Source organism: Pleurodeles waltl, chromosome 2_2, assembly GCF_031143425.1.
Source record: "Pleurodeles waltl isolate 20211129_DDA chromosome 2_2, aPleWal1.hap1.20221129, whole genome shotgun sequence".
Lineage (NCBI taxonomy): Eukaryota > Metazoa > Chordata > Amphibia > Caudata > Salamandridae > Pleurodeles > Pleurodeles waltl.
Window position 1 is genome coordinate 829,059,866 of NC_090439.1, and position 23,756 is coordinate 829,083,621.

Consider the following 23,756-nt stretch of genomic DNA (forward strand, 5'->3'; position numbering starts at 1 on the left):
CCACTCCACCCACAGAAGAGGCCCACAGTGACGATAGCAGCTCTGCCCTACTGGATCCTGATGACCAGCCCGGACCATTGTGGGCCTCGGGACAGTCGGTTCCCCTTGCACAGGCACAGCCCAACACTGACCTTTCACCCTCTGGTAACACCAGCACAGCACCCACCCAGCGGGCCCAAACCTCCGTACCCAGGACAGGTCAATCAGCGGTGTGTCCACCACTACAGGGAACCCAGGATAACCCACCACCCCAACAACAACAGGGACCTGGGGGCAGTGGTAGTGGGCACACAGTCCAGGGGACGGAGGTACAGGAACACAGGGGAACTGGGAGGGCTGCTGTGCGACAGGGGCGGACAGGCCAAGTTAACCCACTCTCCACGAGGCCCTCTCCTCCATCATGGGAGCATACCACCACTCCCAGGAGACGATGGTGACGGTCCTGGTCAAGTTTCAGGAGACCCAGCGCCTGCAGGAGGACCAGTATTTGGGGTTCAGGGAGGAGCTCAGGACCATCAGCTCCGCCTTGGGCACCATCGTAGGGGTGCTGAAGGACATACAGCAGACCTTGAGGGACACCGTGGCACTCCAAGGGGCCCCTGACACTAGCCAGGACGATGAACTGCCCACCACCTCCGCCGGCGCTAGTGGACAGGACGCCCCGCCACAGGACCACCACACCAGCACCCCACCCCCTGCAGACGGACAACCACCACGCAAGCGGGCCCTGAGATACGGGAACAGAACAGAGCAAGATGGCAAGACCCCCGCCAGGAAATGAGACCACCCTGATTGTCCTCCCACTGTCCCACTTTGTAACCCTGTCCATATTGGAACTGCCCCAGCTCCACTTCCTATGCCCAGATGGGCAGTGTACCTGTGAGACTAATAGATTGGACTCTGCCATGGACATTCCTCCACCATCACCCCTCACCATTTTACAACCCCCCTCCATTTTTGAGCACTTCAATAAACACCCTTGAACCACAAAACAATCTGGAGTCAGTCTATGATTTGGTAATATGTATTATCAATGACAGTGTCAAAAAGCGTTTCTACTTGTAAAGGCAACATACCTATGTCACACATCACAAGTCCTTGAAGGATGCATGCAGATGACACACGTTGGTAACCACACCTGTGAAACCGTAATGGAAAGGAACAACTCAGTTACCAAATAATGCTATGAAATTACACACAGGATAGAGGAAGACTTGTGACAGTGAATGTAATGGGAAAAAAGAAAATTTTCTCACCTGTGTGTCACTGGAAATATTGCTGTATGACTGACTCCCTGTTGTCGTTGTCTTCTTCCTCAGCTTCCTCCTCATCACTGTCCACAGGCTCCACAGGCTCCACAGCTGCCACAACACCGTCATCTGGACCATCCTCCTGCAGAAAAGGCACCTGGCGTCGCAATGCAAGATTGTGAAGCATCGAGCAGGCGATGATGATCTGGCACACCTTCTTCGGTGAGTAGAATAGGGAACCACCTGTCATATGGAGGCACCTGAACCTGGTCTTCAGGAGGCCGAAGGTGCGTTCGATCACCCTCCTAGTCTGCCCATGGGCCTCATTGTACCGTTCCTCTACCCTGGTCCTGGGATTCCTCACTGGGGTCAATAGCCAGGACAGGTTGGGGTAACCAGAGTCCCCTAATAGCCACACACGCTGCCTCTGGAGTTGACCCATCATATCAGGGATGCTGCTATTCCGCAGGATGTAGGCGTCTTGCACTGAGCCAGGGAACATAGCATTAACCTGGGAGATGTACTGGTCTGCCAAATAGACCATCTGTACATTCATAGAATGATAACTCTTCCTGTTCCTGTACACCTGTTCACTCCTGTGGGGGGGGACCAGAGCTACATGGGTCCCATCAATAGCACCTATGATGTTGGGTATATGTCCAAGGGCATAGAAGTCACCTTTCACTGAAGCCAAATCTTCCACCTCAGGGAAAATGATGTATCTCCTTATGTGTTTCAGCAGGGCAGACAACACTCTGGACAGCACGTTGGAAAACATAGGCTGGGACATCCCTGATGCCATGGCCACTGTTGTCTGAAAAGAGCCACTTGCAAGGAAATGGAGCACTGACAGCACCTGCACGTCAGGGGGGATTCCAGTGGGATAGCGGATTGGTGACATCAGGTCTGGCTCCAACTAGGTACATAGTTCCTGGATTGTGGCACGGTCAAACCGGTTGGTGACGATTACATATCGCTCCTCCATTGTCAACAGGTCCACCAGCGGTCGGTACACCGGAGGATTCCGCCATCTTCTCAAATGTCCCAGCTGACGGCGCCTAGGAAGGACAACAGCGTCGACCGAGTCAATTTTTAGCAAGGTATGTACCCACAGTTACACAGAAGACGACACCAAACACAAAACCCTTCCTGCATGTGTGTTGAGTGTAGGCCTAGCTATGTGTGATGCAGAAGTAAATGAAGCCATGTGGGCCCCTGAAATGGCGGCTGCCTGACCTCTACACTGGGACAATGGGATTGTGGGGTAACTGCGTTGGCGTTGCACACCGTTGCGGTAGGCGGTCGTAGACCACGGTGCAATGCTGCATTGGTTAACATCGGACACTATGGGTCCCAGGAGCCAATAAACAAGTGCGCCGGCTGTGATGATACGCACCGCTGCGGACGTCACCGCCGCGGACGTCACCGCCATTTTCTATCTGTTCAATCACTAGATACCTGACCTTCGACAGGAGAGGACCTACACTGCAAGTGCTGCTGTGACCTCGGTCTGGAAGCGACGATGGCTGCTGCGTTTGGGGGAAGGGCCCCTGCCTTCACTGCTTAGGAGTTGGAGGAACTAGTAGACGGGGTCCTCCCCCAGTACACGCTACTCTACCGTCCTCCAGACCAACAGGTAAGTACACAGGGAGCACGTTGTATGGGCTAGGCCTGGGTGGAGAGGGCTGGTTGTAAGAGGGAAGGGGGCAGAGTTCAGGGAACATGAATGCATGTGCCAAATGGCAAGGGTAGGGAGGGGGGAAACTTACATCTACGGTGCAGTTGGTAATGGCTTCTCTTCTTCCCTTGTGCATGTCATGTAGGTCAGCGCACACCAGAAGAAGGACATTTGCCGTGCCATCGCCAAGGACGTCCGGACCCTGGGGGCCCACCAGAGACGGGGCACCCACTGCCGGAAGAGATGTGAGGACATTCGCCGCTGCAGCAAGAAGACGGCAGAGGCTCAGCTGGGGATGGCCTCCCAACGTGGGAGAGGTGCCCGTCGCACCATGACCCCCATGATGTTCCGGATCCTGGCGGTGGCCTACCCTGAGTTGGATGGGCGCTTGAGGGCATCACAGCAGACACAAGGGGGTGAGTACAACCTCATTCTGCAGACTTTGCGCGCAGTGGAGGGGTCTGGGTGGGGGAGGAGGCCTGTGGGTGTACCTAGGCCAGGCAGAAATACGTAGACTAGGCCCCTCTGTAATGCAGGCCATGTGGCCCTCTACCCCACCGCAGTATAGTGCCAAGTACAGGTATAGATGCCCCTGTGACATCCATGTGTGCAGATGTCCACCATAGCCATGTAGGCCACATCCCAGGAATTGCATCTGCAGAGGCCAAGAGCACGGCGTAGTGCAGGGGGCAGCTGTGTCTGTATTGTCTGCCAAACGGTAGCGGTATGCCATGCACTCAACCTGTTCTTCTTCTGTCTCCCCCCCCCCCTTTTTGTGCTTTCCCTGTTCTTTTGTGCATCAGCATCATCAGGCGGAGGTACAGTGGCACCGAAGCACGAGGGAGCTGCATCCCATATGGCCATGGAGGGCCACACCACGGACTCAGAATGCACCAGTGGGACAGAGGGCGAGGGGAGCTTCACGTCGGCCACCGGATCACCAACCAGCGACACGGACTCGTCCGCCGATGGGAGCTCCCTTGTGGTGGTGGCACCATCTGTGCGCCCCACTTCTACAGGTACAGCCGCCACCTCCCCTACAAGCACTGTCCTCCCAGCAGCCCCTCAGCGTTCACCCCGTGCGCGCTCACCAAGGAGGGTGGGCATCACCTTTGCCCCAGGCACCTCAGGCCCTGCCCCAGTCACCCCTGCTGCCCTCAGTGAGGAGGCCATTGATCTCCTCAGGTCACTCACTGTTGGGCAGTCTACCATTGTGAATGCCATCCAGGGTGTAGAAAGAGAGTTGCAACACGGTAATGCATTCCTGGAGGGCATTCATTCTGGTCAGACTGCCCTTCAGCGAACCCTGCAATCTCTGGCCTCAGCACTGATGGCAGCCATTGTCCCTGTGTCTAGCCTCCCCCCTCCAACCTCATCCACCCAGACCCAATTCCCTGTACCCCAGCCCATCCCAACCACACCTACAGACCAGCATGCACACACGTCAACACCCAAGGGAAGCTCTGGCAAACATAGGCACCACACAACCCACTGGCACACACACAAGCATCACCCACATGCAGACACACCAACACACACTGCCTCCACTGTGTCCCCCTCCTCGTCGTCTGCCTCCTCCCTCCCAGTGTCGTCTACACTCTCACCTGCATCCACTACATCTACAGGCACCAGGAATCGCACCAGGACACCCAGCACCACAACCCGCTCACCTGCACTCACCACCTCCACTCACATTTACACGTCCCCTGTGTCCTCTCCCAGTGTGTCTGTGATGCCCCCACCCAAAGTACACAAACGCCGGCACCCAAACACCCAACATCCATCCACCTCACGACAGCCTCCAGTACCTGCACCTGCACCCAAAACACCTAAAGTGACACCTCCTACAACCACCTCCAACTACCCATCCCAGTGTTCGTCAGAAACTGTCCCTCTGCAAAATTGACCTTTTTGCCCCCACCCCCCCTCCAATTTATCAGTCCCGTCGTCGCGCCTCAGCCAAAAAGCCTCCAGTACCAGTGGTGCCTGTTCAAGGTGTGTGGAGTGCACCAGCCACCAGGGTAGGCAGTGTGACCCGGAGCCAAGGCACTGGAAGCCCACCCCCTGTAAAGGCTCTGAAATTGGAAAGTGGCCGAAGGGACCCTGTTAAGACTCCTGGAGGCAAAACAACTCACAGGGGTTCCAGGGGGATTGCAGAGGCAGCTGTGACTCCTCCAAAGATGGGGAAGGGCCAGAGGAAGTCTGCACAGCCTGGTGTGAGCATCACGGCGGAGAAGGGCGGCATCCTTCCCGGCGGTCGGAACGCCACCGCCAGCACCGTCGTTACTGGTCCGGAGACCACCGCCAGAGTCATTGCCCAGGAGGGCCCAAGTATCGTCACTGGTCAGGAGACCACCGCCACCGCCGGAGTCAGTGCACAGGAGGGCCCAAGTATCGTCACTGGTCAGGAGACCACCGCCACCGCCGGAGTCATAGCCCAGGAGGGCCCAAGTATCGTCACTGGTCAGGAGACCACCGCCACCACCGGAGTCAGTGCCCAGGAGGGCCCAAGTATCGTCACTGGTCAGGAGACCACCGCTCCTGCCGGAGTCATAGCCCAGGGGTCCCAAGTATCGTCACTGGTCAGGAGACCACCACCACCGCCGGAGTCATAGCCCAGGAGGGCCCAAGTATCATCACTGGTCAGGAGACCATCGCCGGAGTCATAGCCCAGGAGGGCCCAAGTATTGTCAATGGTCAGGAGACCACCGCCGGAGTCATAGCCCAGGAAGGGCCAAGTATCGTCACTGGTCAGGAGACCACCGCCGGAGTCATAGCCCAGGAGGGCCCAAGTATCGTCACTGGTCGGGAGACCACCACCCGAGTCAGTGCCCAGGAGGGCCCCGGCTGCCACAGCCCCGCTGGGCAATGAGGGAACGTCATGCCACACACCAATGCCCAGTCCACAGAACGTCATGCCACACACCAATGCCCAGTCCAGAGACGTCATGCCACACACCAATGCCTAGTCCAGAGACCGCCATGGCAAAGCACTGCTGAACAGTCCAGGGACCGCCATGGCAAAGCACCGCTGAACAGTCCAGGGACCGCCATGGCAAAGCACCGCTGAACAGTCCAGAACTGCCATGGCAAAGCACCGCTGAACAGTCCAGGGACCGCCATGGCAAAGCACCGCTGAACAGTCCAGGGACCGCCATGGCAAAGCACCGCTGAACAGTCCAGAGACCGCCATGGCAAAGCACCGCTGAACAGTCCAGAACCGCCATGGCAAAGCACCGCTGAACAGTCCAGGGACCGCCATGGCAAAGCACCGCTGAACAGTCCAGGGACCGCCATGGCAAAGCACCGCTGAACAGGGCATGCACCGGGGAAGAATGAAAAGGCCGCCACATCACGCATCGTTATCCCATGTGCAGCTGGGACAGTGACGGGACAGGAACTGTCACGGGGAGACTAATCCAGTCTGGGCACCAGTCCTCCTACAGAACCAGTGGAAGCTGTTATCTACTTGCGAAACTGTGGCTTTGCACTCCCCAGGATGGTCCAGTGGGCAACCCACCCACTGTAGAGACATGAGAGACTGTGGCTTTGCACTCCCCAGGATGGTCCAGTGGGCAACCCACCCACTGTAGAGACATGAGAGACTGTGGCTTTGCACTCCCCAGGATGGTCCAGTGGGCAACCCACCCACTGTAGAGACTTGAGATACTGTGGCTTTGCACTCCCCAGGATGGTCCAGTGGGCAACCCACCCACTGTAGAGACATGAGAGACTGTGGCTTTGCACTCCCCAGGATGGTCTAGTTGGCAACCCACCCACTGTAGAGACTTGAGAGACTGTGGCTTTGCACTCCCCAGGATGGTCCAGTGGGCAACCCACCCACTGTAGAGACTTGAGAGACTGTGGCTTTGCACTCCCCAGGATGTTCCAGTGGGCAACCCAACCACTGTAGAGACTTGAGAGACTGTGGCTTTGCACTCCCCAGGATACATCAATGGGCATGGAGCCCCGTCATGGATCTGGCTTTGCAGTCATCCGGCTGAGGTGCCCCCCCTTCCCTTCCCCCTGAGGTGCCTGTAGTATTTCTATCTGATGCCCGGCAGTGTTCTCTCCGTTTGTGGACAGGTATCTTTTGTGGGCCTCGCCCATGCATTTTTGGACTAGTGGTGCACGGACATTGATATGTGCATATCTGCACTACTTCTCGTAATGTAGATACTTTTGACTGATTTAATGATATATCTGTATATTTTTGAGACATGTATATTGATACATTACAATGTTTGAAGTGATTTTGTTTTGTCTTTGCATTCTTCTGGGGGGGTTGTGGGTTGTTCCTGAGATTTTTGTGAATGCATTGGTGTGTGTGTTGTACTATGCGAGGGTGGGGGTGTTGCGTGTGTGTCCCCCTAACTTTTGCCACCCCCCTCCCTATGTCATAGGTGCAGTACTCACCGTTGTCTTCGCCGGCGCCGGCGTTGCTCTTCGTAGATGAGTAGGAATACAAGGGCCGGTAGGATTGGTAATTCCGGCTCCATGGAGTCCTCCTTCCTCGTGGGATATGTTCAGGTGAGCGTTTTCCCATTGCAGAAACTGTTTCCACCGTGTTTTTATCCACGGTGAATCCACCCCGGAAAAGGTGGCGGATTGGCTGTTTGTGATACTATGGGCGGTACATTGTCTTCCGCCTGTCTGTTAGCGGTGACCGCCGCGCTGCTTGTCTGTACCGCCGTGGCGGTGTGTTAAAGTGGCTGTCTTTGTTGGCGGTTTCCGCCAGGGTCATAATTCCCTTTTTTTGTCCGCCAGCCTGTTTGCGGTATTACTGCACCTTTAACACCGTCCGCCAGGGTTGTAATGACCACCTTAGTAACTTTTTCTTAATGCTGATGACCAAAGACTTTGCTGATTTTTCCCCTTGTCGCTATTGCATGGACTAAATTTTCCAATGGTTTTTTTTTGGTATAGATTTGAATGTAATTTGTTTGTTTTTCTAAACAATCCTCATGCTAAAGGTTAGAATTAGAATTTTCCTGATCCTGTGAGAAGACTCTCGACAGAGCTTCAAATGTTGACAGTGTCTCTTTTTACTTACTTTTCGACAATTCTAGTTAGCTTGAGGTTGGCCCAGATGTCACTTTTCCAAACTATTCTTGTCCTATTATTGCTATTTACTTTTTGTCCCCAAATTTGACTTGCCCAATAAATGTAAATTAGTGACATCCGTGTAGGGATATCCATTTATGTGATTAAATTGCCTTTATGTTGGGTGGTTCAAGGAGTGGCTTGTGGTGCTAAATAACGGCAGGGTAGGGTGGAGCGCTTGCAGGTGGGAGGGAGGGGGAGTTAAGAAAAAAAAACTTTACCTGTGCCACCGTTGTCACCACTGTGCTGCTCCTCTCCTACACAAAGGCTGCAGGCTCCCAGCCTGCCCTGAGCCCAATCCTGATGCTGCTCAAAGCAGCTTTAAGATGGGCTGCGAGCACTCTGCTGGGGTGCTTCCAGGCAGACTAAGAGCCTGTGCCTGGTGTCTCTAGCCCGGCAACACAGCACCAGGCTGGAGAGAGGCTACTGAGCATGTACGTTTGGCCAGCCAAACATAAATGTGCAGTGCTTGTCACAGCCTGTGGCCCCGCCCCTTTTACCCCAAAACTATAATAAACATAGTTTATTATCATTTTTTGGTAAAAGGTTTGCAGCTGCTGCTGCTGGCAGGAGGGCCCACTCCTCCACCCAACTGGAGAAGCCACCCATAGGTGGTTCATGTGCATTCACTAACCCCCAGGTTATATTGTTGTTGTTTTGCATAGCAGTAATAGAATGCTTAGTGTGTTTATTGTTGATTAAATTGTGATTCTTTGCTCACATTGGTCACCTTATGGTTGTTCTAGATCTTTAGAGTTTTTTCTTGAGGATTGTTTACATTAACCTATGCTTTAGTTTGTAATAAAGCCTGTTGAACTTTTATTCTGACTTTGTGTGGCTAAATTAGTCATACTGTATTAAATAATGTTGTTTGCGGTCTTGTGAAAAAGTTTTTTGTCGACCAAAAGCTGCCTCTTTCCCCCGGCTGTGTGAAAACGTTTGTCGACCTATTGCAGAGCATTATCACTCGCGAGGGTGAGAAATGCTGGAGCATCCAAATTTCATAGTAAATTGTCTCCCACTAAATATCACTATTGTCAAGGACTGAATGTGAAGTAGGCCTACTGGGTGTCCTTCGAGATTACCCGAGGAATATGCATACTGGCCAAGGAAAAAGTAAGCCTGAGGGTTCACAGTGGCAACCATCTTGGAAGACATCATCTTATTTCCTAAAGAAAAGAACCTAAGAACCTTAACGTCGTTGCAATTTTGGGTCATATTGACAACATGACAACATCATATTTGCATGTACGTTCATGAATAGCATACCCTTTGAGTTAGGACAAATGCCAATTGTTCTGTGTACGTTTTTTATCATATATATATATATTAAGTAAATAATAATGGCGTAATTTAAATTTCAACCAGGTTTCTTCACCACTTTGTTCAGCAAAGTCTTGCTCTCTTCTGCTCTTCTGGTGGTAGCGTTCTAAACATGAAATGATATATGTTTTATTTTATTTTATATAAATATAGAAACCTGGTTGAAATTTAAATTACGCCATTATTATTAATAAACTTAATGTTGGCAGTTTCGCGATGTTAGGTTTGCTATATAAAACTACCCCATTATGCTAGTTTGCATAATCATACAACATTCGCTGTAAAAATTAGTTGCAACCTTGGTTTCCTCTGTAAACAAATACTGTGCATGCATGGCAACTACTGAAAACGAACACCTGTTGTTTGAGATGCCTCAGTGTTTTCGCACATTTTAAAGTTTGAAATGCGTCCTCAAATCACCCATTAATGCAAGGATGGAAAAGCAGTTTCATGATCAATAAGCCAAAGATAGATGCTGTAAATTCACAGGTAGACTTTCTATACGTAATCTCAGTGAATACATTTTATTGCATAGAAGTTCGTTTTAACTAATATACTTACAAACAAGCCTCCCCAGAACACCACCCCTGTAACAACAGACATGGGGGGGAATTCCAATGTGCAGAGAACTCCTCCCAAGGAAATATGGATGATTCCAATCATGATTTGAACGACCTAGGGCCAAAAGAGAGAATAAAAAATAGTTCGAATTACAGGAGCAAGAAAATGTGGCTAACATCTACATTGTGTATTGTTATTCTTTGTAGAACGCAACATCATTCACCCTAGCCATCTCGGTTCTATGGTCATGGTACCAACCGATACACTACAACACTGCACTTTGTGGCTTTAATAATGATACATTTATTATTTTAAAAATTTCCTAAACTTTAGTCAGTTCACCAAGCCGCAGGCGAGGACCTATAGGGGGTTGGCTGGGAGGGTGTGTGGGCCTTTTTACAACCAGGATAGCACGAGTGAGAAGGGCTGTAAGGCTGTTAAAACATTCTACCCTAGGAGAAGATTGTTCTAAATTAAAAATGGACAAACAGAAACAGAAAGACAAACATTGGAATGTTGGAGCTCCGGTTTATACCAGCAATTATAAACCCGGAGCTACTCCGTTGCTTTCAATAGAGCTTTCATCCTTTCAATGTTCTAATTCCTTTTATTTACCTGGATCCTGATTCATAAGCACGTTTAAAAAAAATAAAATAAAAAGAGAGGGAGTCCGATAAAAGGCTGATATCGAAACTACGTTTATCAAAATAGTGAAATTATGAGTAACCTCCAATTTGCAGACGCTGTGTAAGGTAGGAGCACTGTAAGTGGCTCCGTCTAAAATACAATCTATCCTGAAAAGACCTTTGCAAACATGCTGTCGGGCATGAGAGACCTCTTTCAAGCATATGGGCTATGTGAGGTATTATCTAACAGCTGACTGTAATTCGGAATATAGAAGTAATTTATCACCTTTATCACCACCTATAAGTGTATGTGATAAATTCCTAGTTTATTATAGAAAAATAATTTGAAAAACGTGTCTGTGCTTCTGTCGTTTGCATTGAGAAAAGTGGAATAGAATTGTTAGCCATCAAACGGAGGCATCAAGGTTTTTTATGATGTACTGCACGCGTTTTCTAGTTAGTATCTTAGTAAAGTGATTTCGGGATCTCTTTTCATCCATGTATGATTTTATGTGTACGTGCTGTATTTTTATAAACAAAATGAAATGTGGTGAATGTATATTTAGAATATATGTTTTCAAATAAATGTGTGCTGCAAAGGCTAGTGTAAGGTGCCTGTTTGTAATGTTAAAAGCGCGATTTGGTCATTTTGTTGGTAACATGAAACAACCATTAAGCCACAGTATATCTTGTTACTTCATCCTTGAAGACTTGAGTAACAGATGCTGTTAGATATGCATAGATTCACAGCAAAGAGGACATGATATGTGAGCCTGGTCTAAGTAAAATAGTCGGCACGAGATAAAGCTACAAAGGTTCAGGTATAGCTATATTTCCCTCCGTAAAATGCTATTAACACTACTAACGTGACTTGTACATTTATCCATTATAAAGAAGAAACAATTCTGTTATCAATAAGGGAAAGAAAATGGGAATAGTATGAATCTGCATGGCTGGAACCCTGTCCCTCGCCCTTATACTGATCGGTGGATGAATACAGAAATGCTCCCTAGTTGTGAGTTGGGCATTGGGCCTGAGAAGATGAGGCACTTGGAGGAGAGGCGGTTGGCTTCCCCTTGAGATGAGGCTTTGGCAGTGAGTTTGTTAGGCAGGCCATTGCTGACAGGTTACCTACCAATCAGGGGGAAGTTGGATTTCTCATGAAGTCCAAGCTTCAGTTCTGTCAGAGTGGGAAGCAGCTTCAAGTACCAGGGACTGAAGCCTATCTTGTTATTTGCCAAACACACATTGAAAAATGATATAGTAAACAGAGACAACCCCCTCTCACAACCTGCTCAAGAAATAAAATTGAGTCTAAACATGACGCTAACTCTCAGATCCCGCTTAATGAGGAGTATTGTATCTTGAAGTTGGTTTCTTGCAGCATTTGTCACAAGAGATCCTGCGAGAAGTGAATAGCATATCAATAGGCACAGAGAAGAAACAGCATCAAAGTACTTACCCAATACAAAAGACTCAGAGAAACCCCCATAGATATAGTCTCTGACATTTTATGATGCCCATAAGGTATGATTTACAGGAAAATTCAACCGGCATTCAAGATATAGGGGGTCATTCCGACCCTGGCGGTCATAGACCGCCAGGGCCGGGGACCGCGGATGCACCGCCAACAGGCTGGCGGTGCATCCAGGCCAATTCTGACCGCCGCGGTCAGAAAAGGGAAACCGGCGGTTTCCCGCCGGTTTTCCCCTGGCCTGAGGATTCCTCCATGGCGGCGCTGCAGGCAGCGCCGCCATGGGGATTCCGACCCCCTTCCCGCCAGCCTGGTTCTGGCGGTTTTGACCGCCAGAACCTTGGTGGCGGGAACGGGTGTCGTGGGGCCCCCTAACAGGGCCCCACAAAGATTTTCAGTGTCTGCATAGCAGACACTGAAAATCGCGACGGGTGCAACTGCACCCGTCGCACCCTTTCCACTCCGCCGTCTCCATTCGGAGCCGGCATCCTTGTGGAAGGGGGTTTCCCGCTGGGCGGGCGGGCGGCCTTCTGGCGGTCGCCCGCCAGCCCAGCGGGAAACTCAGAATGACCGCCGCGGTCATTTGACCGCGGTGCGGTCATTCGGCGGCTCCCGCCAGGCGTGCGGTTACCGCCGCCGGCAGGAGTCAGAATGACCCCCATAGTGACCGATGATGCTATTGAGTGCCCAATAGAAACCTAGTAGCAGGACATTCTGATCACACGCTAGACTTAGCTTGGTGAAGCACCATTGAACGAGGTAAAGCACCAATCACAACATATTCTCTAGTTACCCGCCTATGAATGCAAATTGGGAAATAGGGGCCAGATGTAGCAAAACTCCAAATTGCGAGTTGCAATTTGCGAGTCCCAGCGACTCGCAAATTGCAACTCGCAATTTGGAATGCAGAAAGGTGTCTCAGACACCTTCTGCAAATCGCTATGGGGTCGCAAAGACCCACCTCATTAATATTAATGAGGTGGGTCGCAATTTGCGACCCCATAGCGAGTCAGGGCACTCACACGGATAGTGGCCTGCTGGAGACAGCAGACCACCATGTCCGTGACTGCTTTTAAATAAAGCAGTCTTTTTTTTTCAAAGTGTAGCCCGTTTTCCTTAAAGGAAAACGAGCTGCACTTTGAAAAAAAAACGAAACCTTTAGTTTCGGTATTTTTCAGGGCAGGTAGTGGTCCCTTGGACCACTGCCTCCTCTGAATTTTTTATTTTTTTTCCAGACACAAAGGGGAAGGGGTCCCATGGTGACCCCTTCCCGTTTGCGCCTGGGTTACCATCCACTTCAAGTGGATGGTAACTGCGCTTTCATTTGCAACCACAATCGCGGTCGCAAATGAAAATGCATAGCATTGCGAGTCGCAAATAGGAAGGGAACACCCCTTCCAATTTGCGAGTCGGAAATGCATTTTGCGAGTCGGATCTGACTCGCAAAATGCATTTCTACATAGCACTGAGGCTTTTGCGACTCGCAAACGGTTGAGTCTATGTAAAAAAACAAAAAGCAATTTGAGCTGCTGAAAGGATATAAACTATGATAGACTCAGTACTTCACTTAGAAATAACAATCCAGGCAAGGATAGAGTGTACAAGACTAGGCAAAACAATAACATAAATAAGTATATAAGGAGTCAATGAAAGGCGAACACTGCATGAATTGTGTGCCATATACAGTGCTTAATTTGTGCCAGTGGTTTCCTGTGCTTAGCACCAGTACTTATTTAACAGGGTCGGTCTATTGAATTTTTCTCCCTTGTGCGATAGGCCCAGTAATTATTAAAAATAAATGTAATTCGGTTCGGATGCATGTCTGTTTGCTATGTCTTCAGAGGACGGCCCACCCAGGCCCACCTCGGTCCAGACGTTAGCGATGTCAGTAATGCATGCCTGCCTTTCAAGGAGCGTGTCATTCCTATTGGTTAATTATTTCGGTTGAGGGCAGGCTTATGGGTGAGCTGGGGGGAGGCAGGCGGGGTCCTCCTGGAAAGTTCAGGTCTAGACGTTGTCAAAGTAATTAAAACGTGCATAGCATCCTACTGTTAACAGCTCCCACGCACTGGATTGAAAATCCAGCAGAAGCAGGCCATAAATGATTCCTTTGGACTTTCCGCTTGTATGCTGATGATCGTGGCCTGGGCCCAACACAGCGCAGTTCCTGTCAGTCCTCGCCTTGGTCACGGTGTTCACAGCACTGCAGCACTGTATAATAAAAACTGCCAGCATGCACCTGTCGCAGCAGTACCATCATTGCTGTGTTGCGTCAGCCAGCAGTGGCTGCATTACAGCCTGGGAGCAACTGGTCTTTAGACTCCCGCCTGCCTGGTACTGTACTGTACAGAAGGTTAGAGTGATACAGTGATAGCCAACCACATCACATTACATTTACACAGTTACACATGGTGCGTGCATGCTGCGCCACGCAATTCGCTGTGTGATCTCCAAGGTGGGCACGGTGCGTGTGACTGTATTGTGTCATGCTCATGCGCAGTTTAACCTGCACATGTGCGGGCCATAATTTGCCAGCGGTCTACCGCTGTAAGTGCCATAGAAGCTGCAGGTCACAGGTGAGAGTAGTAGATAGTACTCTAACAAATCCCTATTAATCTGCAACAGATTTACAGTCATGTGTCTTCATCACCAACTTCTTTGCAGCAAATAAATGTATAAGTTAACTCTCGACTCTGCTTTTCAAGCTTAGCGCCTCGTGACTCCATCCCCTTTCCTCTGCCACACCTTCACCCCCCAATGTATGGGTTCCCAGAGTAAAATACCAGTTCCTTTGCTGTTTCGCATATGCAAACCGGCATGTTTTTCTTTCTGCAGAATCTGCAAAAGGCGACTTTACGGCATTGAAAGGTGAGACTTATTGGTGTAGCCAACACTTGTTGTCTGCAGTATAAGTTTAGGCAGAACCCAGCGACAGACACACACATATGAGCAGAAGTTCCTGTAGGTTATCTTTGATTGTGTTTCAAGTGCAAATTGGTCCACTGTAGATCCTCTGGCTCTAGCATCTCCATCGGGACACAGTCACTGACAGATTGATTTACGTAGTGCAGAAGGCCATTTATTTAGGACAGGATTGCAACATATACATAAATGTTGTATATACTCAACTTCAAACTTTAGCTTTAAAACCCCACCTTTTGAAACTTCCCCCAGTCCTCCTTTTCACTCATTCCCTCACTTTGCCTCCGTTCACCCATTTTCCACTTCAATTCAACCACCCATCCACCTTTTTCCTTTCATCCCCTGCCTGCTTCGGGCATCCCCCGTGCTGTCATCCTTTACCAGCTTCTTTCTTCCCCCTGGAAGGGTGGCCAGGCCCGCATCTGACTCTCCACCCTTCCCCATCTACTGCCACCCAGCACAAACCCGTTAGGCGTTTTGCTGCCCCACCAGTGAGCTCACTGCAACATTGAAACCTTACACCTTTTCCTTGAGCCACATCTTTTCTCCACACAAACCACCCACAATCAATTGCAGCGCCGTCAGGTAACATGCATTGCCCAATTCTGAGAGGTGCACGCCATCAGCCCTAAACAGACCTGCCTCTCCCTCCGTAATATCCTTGTGCTTCAATACCTTAATACCATGTGCCCAGCAGAAAACCCTGATTGCCCTGTTGAGCTTCCTCCAAGCCATCTCCATAGCCCCATGCTTCATTGCCCCTCTCCACTTCCGTCTGGTCACAAACTCAGTCCAGACTAAGCAGGTACCATGCATCTTCTGACAAAGCAACTCCAAATTCCGTTGCCTATGTTGCAGTAAGGTGAGCCCCGAAAGTTTCACCAGGTCACTTTCCCCCAGGTGCAATAGCAGAAGATCTGGGCAACCCCAATTTGGCATCATTGATGTTAGAAAAGGAAGCAGGTTACCCCACCCCATACTGCTCTTCCCCCACCACAAAACTTTGTGACGGCTACTCAGCTGTCCCAATGATCGTCCATAGATCTGCTGTTCGGCATATTTCGCTGCCCAATATATGAATGAATGACCATCCATCCAAGTGACCATCTTACTGCTCCTGGTGCCCGTTACAGAACCGGCAAGAAGAACAAATTTGAACAATTTGCCAACCAAGTCCCCTCGCTACAAATAACAGCTCTCCCCCTTTTCCTGCTGCACCCTCCCCCACTAGCTAAGGCCACACATAGCGCTCGCAGCATCTAAATCTCCACCTACCAATCGGTTTAATCTGAGTCCAGTCCCAACCCAGCTGCGCTGCCACAGTAGCTGCCCCTATTCTGAACAAATGAGTCCCATAGCACTGTGCCCATCTGCAGATTTGTTGCAGCGCAATCCTCAAAACAGCCAACAACCGAAAAGCTGTAACCTTCTTGCCACTCGCATGACTAAAAACACCAGCCTCACCTGTATGCACTTGTGACTGAAAACAGCACCACTCATCCACCGGACAAGCAGCTGCATTCCCCCCTTTCTCCAGCCAGACCCACTTTCCTCACCCCGACTGATCCGTTTTAGACTTTCTGAGTGATATGCCCAAATGTCCCCCTTCAAGCATACATCAACCTCTCTCACGCCTACAGACTTCCCTTCACCCAAATGTTCAGACACCCAAAAAGCCCAGAAAAACATCCACACCATGCACAGTCAAATCAACCCCAGCTCACAAGCATCCGTACAACAAACCGGCAAAAGATGCAACAACTCCAACAACAATTCAAATGTAGTGTGTTCCCGCACCTCCTTGCCTCGACCCACTCCAGTTCTAACTCACCCTTTCAACATTCTAGCCAGACTATCATCCCTCGCTGGGTCCCAACCCAAAAACTATTTCCTATAGAAAGACACACCCACCAACTTGCCCCGAATCGTAGCGCGCGATAAACCTTTTGTGATTAAAAACAATTCAAATACAGAGTATGAGACTGAAGCATGTCCTCGCCCCGTACCCAAAAGTCCCCTTCAAAACATTAAAAACTCTGAAATTCCAAACATGCCAGAGAATAACTCCTCCGAGTGGATTCCACTAGTGACATCTCCACCAGCCTAATGATCATCACGTTCCCCCACTCCCAAATTTAGGCCGGGACCGCTGTCTTGTGCCACTCTGCTCCTGGCACTAAGCTGTGAAAATGGTGCCACTGTGAATGAGACTGGGAACCTGGAATAGCATTGTTCACCCCTGGAATGTGTACGTCTTCAAAAATAACATTCAGCAGTAAGCATCTGAGCATCAAAAATCTCAATAAACACAAAAACCTCAGATCTTTTGCCCTCTGTATGTTCACCAGGTCTACCACCATCAAGTTGTCCGTGTGGAAAACTACAGTCCTGTTGGCAAATTCATCCTCCAAACAGTCAAGACCACCAACAACAGAAAAAAAACTCCAGAAAAGCAATACTTCTGCCCTGTGTCAATCAACGTGCTGGCCATGGTTCCGCACACCACCCCCCCGTCCCAAAAAAGACCAAAACCGGAAGCCCCAGCATCATCCAAAAAGATTTGCACCTGCCAGATCGCATCCTCCTCACGAAAAATCATGGAAACCCCATTAAACTGAGTTAAGAAAGTCTCCCACAATCGGATGTCTTCTCGCATCCCCACCGACACTCGAATCCTGTGATGCGGGAGGGAGGCGCCTGACATGGCCAAACCCAAAAGCCTGCAAAAAGTCCTGCCCCCATAACCAGCCTGCATGCAAAGTTAAGGTAACCCAAAAGCTGCTGTGCCATGCACAAATCAATCTTATGCAATGACCGAACCTGCCTAAAAAATTTCAAAATCTCACACATCTTCCCATGCAGTAGTCAAGCCACTAAGGGCCTGATTCAGACCTTGGCGGGCGGCCGAGGCCGCCCACCAAGGTCCCGCCGACAAATGACCGCACCGCGGTCAAAAGACCGCGGCGGCCATTCTTACATTTCCGCTGGGCCAGCAGGCGCTCTCCAAAAGAGCGCCCGCTGGCCCAGCGGAAATGCCTCTGCAACGAGGATGCCGGCTCCGAATGGAGCCGGCGGAGTTGCAGGGGTGCGACGGGTGCAGTGGCACCCGTCGCGTATTTCAGTGTCTGCATGGCAGACACTGAAATACTTTGTGGGGCCCTCTTACGGGGGCCCCTGCAGTGCCCATGCCATGGGCACTGCAGGGGCCCCCAGGGGCCCCGCGGCACCCCCTACCGCCATCCTGTTGGGATGGCGGTAGGGGGTGTCAGAATCCCCATGGCGGCGGAGCGCGCTCCGCCGCCATGGGGGATTCTGCAGGGCAGCGGGAAACCGGCGGGAGACCGCCGGTTTCCCGCATCTGACCGCGGCTGAACCGCTGCGGTCAGAATGCCCTGCGGGGCACCGCCGGTCTGTCGGCGGTGCTCCCGCCGACCCTGGCCCCGGCGGTCAGAGACCGCCGGGGTCAGAATGACCCCCTAAGTCTTCCAAGTCCAGCTCAATACCCAAGAAGGTCAATATACAACTGGGGCCCTCAGTTTTCTCGGGAAGCAAGGCACCCCCATCTCCCTGGTCAGTCTCTCAAAACCTACCAATGCCTTCCCACAAGAGTCGGAGCCAGCCTTACCCACAAACAGGAAATCATCCAAATAATGTGTCACCTCATGATGTACATACGCTTTCACAAAAACCCACTGGAGGAATGTACTAAAGGCCTCAAAAAGTGTGCACGAGATGGCGCAGCCCATCAGGAGTACTCTGTCCACAAAAATCGCCCCATCGAGCTGCATGCCCAATAACACAAAAATCTCTGGATGGATTGGCAAGAGTCAAAAAGCTGCCTTGATGTCGCATTTTGCTAGCTGAGACCCCCTGCCACATCCACAAACGAGCCGAATGGCGTAGTCGAAGGAAGCATAAACCACCCTTGTGTCTTCAGGCACGATGAAATTGTTCACCGATGCACCTTCCAGACCATGACAAATGATGGATGGGACCACACCCAGAGGTGAAATCATCAGGTTTTCCATGGTCCAGTTGAAAAATGGACCAGCAATTCTACCCTCTGTGACTTAATTTGCCAATTTATCTGCTACTACCTAGGGCATGTCCTTGGCAGACCGCAAATTGTCCACCCATCTCTTCTGTCTCTGCCCCTGATAGCCTATTCGAAACCCTTCCTTAAAACCCCACTCCAACTTGTTCGCTATGTCCCCGTCCGGGTACATGCGCAGCCAGGGCTGCAATACCTCCAGCTTGATTGGCATAGGCACCCTTTGGCGCAGGAGTGCCTTGCATCCCTCTACCCCTAGCCGCTCTCCACTGCTCCGCTGGGCTATTAAGCGAGAAGCACTGCATGACCGGGTGCCCTACCCCACATTTAGAGCACTCATGCTTGAATTTACGAGGATGTCTCGAGTAGAAACCCTTATTGAAGTTCCAACATGCCTCTGAGGTAGGTAACTGGGGTCATTGTACCATACCCACCCCTTCTTGGGCGGGACGGGACTGAAAAGGCTTGTACACCATGGGTAGGTCGCTAGCGGTGTGTGTCGAGGCTGCAGAGTACAATGACGCCATCCACTGCATCCAGAGCTCTGAGTCTACATCTCCCCAGGGCTTATCAGGATTCACACTCACCCTCGCCTGAAACTCTTCATCATAACTGAGCCATGCACACCCCCCAAAGTGCATTTGGGCCTTCCTTATGATATCATGTCCTTGAAAAGTGCGATGGTCCTGTCCGGAAATGTTTCGCAGTAGATACTAGCATATATCTAGAAAGCTGATGTGCAATTCTCCATGGTAATCGGCACCCTGGGCCACATCGCTAACTCCCACTTTTCTTCTTTTGAGCCTTCCTTTGCCTGTATATCTCTATGGATGAATTTGAAAACATCTACATACTCATGGAACCAGATCCTCACTTTTGTCTTGTCTGCCACATGCGAACCCAAAGGCATCGCCAGACCCATGTATGAAAGCCTCTTCTTAAGCCCTTCCCTGACCTTGTCATCCTCCTCCTTTTCTGCTGCCACAGCTCTCCTACCGTCGCCAAATACTACCTGCATCCTGCATTGACAACAGCTTACCATCTCCAACCTGTGTTGCACTAGCACCATGTGCCTTCTATATTGAGTGATCACCTACTCCTATAGACTTGTGCATTTTTGTCACAGCCGTACCTTGACCCTAACCCCATACAGACCATCATTCACCCTTACCTAGAACATCGGGCACCGTCCCTTTTGATGCTGTCGAAAACCTGGTGACCGCACTCCTCCTTGCTTGACGCTACCTGAGACATTCCACTATCTGCTGTCGCCTGCAACATCTGACATCATCTGACTCATCCTCGTAATCCAATTCCACCACTACCTCCTCGTCCATCTCACATTCTTCGTCCTTACCGCTCCCGTCCATTATGTCACTCCACTCGTCCTGATCCCTTCCCCAGTGGCGTCTGCCACATTTGCAACTACCACATTTCCGATGTTGTAGAGAAGGCCGCCGAAGGCCCCTCTAGTGCTTCAGAGCAATGTCCAGAGGCCGTGTTGTGCCCCATTGGTGTTACCTTCTTGCTGTCAGTCTCCTTTACTGGCTTGTACTCTCCCCGCCTCGCAGGGCTGTGTGCGCTACTCGTGCCCGACATGCGGCTGGATGCCATGGCTGCATGAGCCTCTTGACTACCCTCCCGTTCGTTTGGAACCTATACCTAACTAACTTGACCTTCCCCAGGAAGTGGAGTGCTACCGGGCCCGTGTTTGTCCACCTTCCTCTTTGGTTGCCGCCCTCTCTCTAAGGCCTCCTCCCTATCCCTGCATTACTGTGCCCACCTCTCTTCCGTCTCTGCCATTGCCCTCCTCTGTTCTCTAATCCTAGCCTCTATGTCCACAGAGGACCAGTCCTGTGACATATCCCACCCTGCTGAGGCATCAGAAAGCACCATACTCCTGTGCCCTGAGAGGGCCTCAAGGGGCCCAAACTGTCCTATAACCCCCAACCTGGCCCCCCTCCAAAGCTCTTCCCTGGAGTTGGACTAACCAGTCCTTTTGTCTTCTTTTTTCCTGGGGCCCCACTTGGCCCCCCATGTGTAGGGCCACCTGGCTGCAGCGTGGGGTCCAAAAGGGGGCTGTTCATAGCACAGGGTCCAGCCCCCTTGCCCTGACTCTCTATTGTGTCCTGGTCCTGCCCCAGCACAGAAGGCTGCAAACGGGGCAGAACCAGCACGCTGCCCTGGGGCCCCGCCCCCCCTCCACATTACCCTCAGCATGCCCCTCCGGACGGGGGACTGATTTGGAGTCTGGGGGTGGACACGCTGCGTCCTATCCCCAAGGTCGATTTCTTTCTCTTTGGCCTTTCTGGCAAGTTGCAATTGCAGCCTCAACGCTGCTAGAGCCCGCACATACCAGATGCAACATCCCCACCCAGGCCTGATCGAACACGCCAGGCCTGAGTAATTCGGTGCAGCCGGCTTCACCGATAACGCGAAGCGCAGCCCGCACCTCTGCGGCGTCATGGCCTTGGGCCATGCCGCTCAGAAATATATTCACAAATATCTAAACAAAGGGTCGGACCGGCCAAACTATCTACCATGCAATGGGCTGGAGCAGTAGAGGCCTGTCCCTCCCTTCCCCACTCTATAAATACTTAACCCCTTATCCCACCCCCACGCACCCATCCACCAATCCTGCCCTACCTGTGCCATTTTCTTTCTCCCGAACGTTCCCGCAGAGAGACTAGACTGCGTCTGCTCTCCGCGGGACCCTCCATTCTTGTCGAACCTTAGATGTAAATCACACAGCTGAATCAGACAGATTATGTGCGTGAACGCTCACAGATATTTAAAATTCCCCTATTCAAATCAAAGGCCCGGGCTGTGTCAGATTTCTCGTGGAATTTTCCATTTGCACTGCTTTCTCGCCAACATGTGTCAACAACAAATGAATACTCTGACAATCTTCAGGCAAGCTACTTGGCGAACCTCCCGACTCCAGGGCTCATGGGGACTGATGGAGTTAAAACAAGAATGACTTTTTCCAAAACAGTGGGTAGTTTCACATTGAGCAATTGTTCTTTCAAGATTTAATCTAATTTAAAAATGTAAAAAATGCATGCTATTTTGTTTGCGTTTTAGTCTAATAAAAATATACCACTATCACTCTTGCACGCACACTTTTCGCACACACATGTGCTTTCTGCCCCTTTCATGTAATACTAAACAAAACCAGACATTCCGTGGCGATGAACAACGTAGAGGACCTTATTAAGCAGGAAATGAAATATTAGCAGCAAATAGAGCTCAACTACAACTTTCCTCTATGAAGGGCTCGCCTAAAAATCATAGATTGTATGACTATTATATATAATATCACAATCACGTCTTGTTCTCTACGATGGGGCCAGGGCTGTTGCTGTAGTCAAGTCAAGTAAAAATAACTTTATTCTGCTTATCAAGAACCATAAAACTATACAAAAAATAAATAGTCAGTAAAAAATCATACAAAATTAAAATTTTGTGATTTATTCAGTAGGCCTCAATCAGCGTAACCTCACCAATACTTAAAATATATTTCTAATACCAAGAACTTTATTAAAGGTCACCTAGTTAATTCTCTGTATGTACGACATTCTTTGAACACTATGGCCCTCATTACAATCCTGGCTGTCGATGTAAAAGTGGCGGTAATACCGCCAACAGGCTGGCAGTAATTACCGCCAAATTATGACCATGGTGGATAGATCTCAGATAGACAGCCACTTTACCACACCGACCGCCAGGGCGGAAACAACAGGCACCACGGCGGTAGCCGCCTACAACTAGGTAGAAGTCAATATTCCGCCCACCGTATTATGACCTAGGAAACCACCACCTTTTCCGGAGCGGGACTAACAACATCAAAAGCCTGGTGGAAACTGAGCTCAGAAGTAAAAGGACTCACCATTGGAGACACAGGGAACAACCACACCGCCATGGAGCCCGAACTACATGCCTTCCCCATGGTCTTCTACGTGCTGCTCCACTATGAACACCAACGACGGCGAAGACGACGACTGTGAGTACAGACGTCTAGCACACAAGGGAGTTGGGAGGAAAACAACAGTGACACTCGCACCACAAACACCTGACATACACACCCCATACACACAACCAGATGCACAAGAAAACAAGTTAATCCCCCTAAATCGGCTGAATAATTCAAGGACAAAACAAATTTACTAAAGTGAGTATAATAAGACCAACACAGTATAAATAATAATTTAGCCAATGTAACAGATATTTAAAAATGTACAGAACAAGGGACAATGCCCAGTACTCAGTTTGCATGGGCCACATGGCCACAGTGCAAAGTAAAGGCCACACTTGTCACCTGCATCAACACGGAGAGAACACTGCAGGGGCATCATTTGGGAAATAGGCAGGCACCTCAGGGGGATGGGAGTCGGGGGGCACCTCAGCCGGCAGATGGAACAACACCACTGGTTCTGGAGGGGGCAACATGCCCTGTGCTTGGTCCTGGGGAGTGCAAGGCCACAGTCTCTCAAGTGGGTGACTTCCCCACATGCTCTGGAGGGGACACCATGCCCTGTGCTTGGTCCTGGGGAGTGTAAGGCCACAGTCTCTCAAGTGGGTGACTTGCCCACATGCTCTGGAGGGGGCAACATGTCCTGTGCTTGTCCTGGGGAGTGCACGGCCACAGTCTCTCAAGTGGGTGGCTTGCCCACATGCTCTGGAGGGGGCAACATGCCCTGTGCATGGTCCTGCGGAGTGCAAGGCCATAGTTTCTCGAGTGGTTGTCTTACCCACTGGTTCTGGAGGG

At 50.5% G+C, this 23,756-nt stretch overlaps 1 protein-coding gene across 7 annotated transcripts in view; it reads right to left on the reverse strand.

Annotated features, from left to right (window-relative positions):
* Nucleotides 1–23,756, reverse strand: part of LOC138274052 (membrane-spanning 4-domains subfamily A member 4A-like) — a 773,612-nt gene that overhangs the window by 410,801 nt on the left and 339,055 nt on the right. For all 7 annotated transcript variants that reach the window (XM_069218966.1, XM_069218954.1, XM_069218967.1 and 4 more), the window contains exon 5: nt 9,916–10,029. In XM_069218966.1, the coding sequence (XP_069075067.1) occupies nt 9,916–10,029 (114 nt within the window). The remainder of the gene's footprint in view (nt 1–9,915; nt 10,030–23,756) is intronic.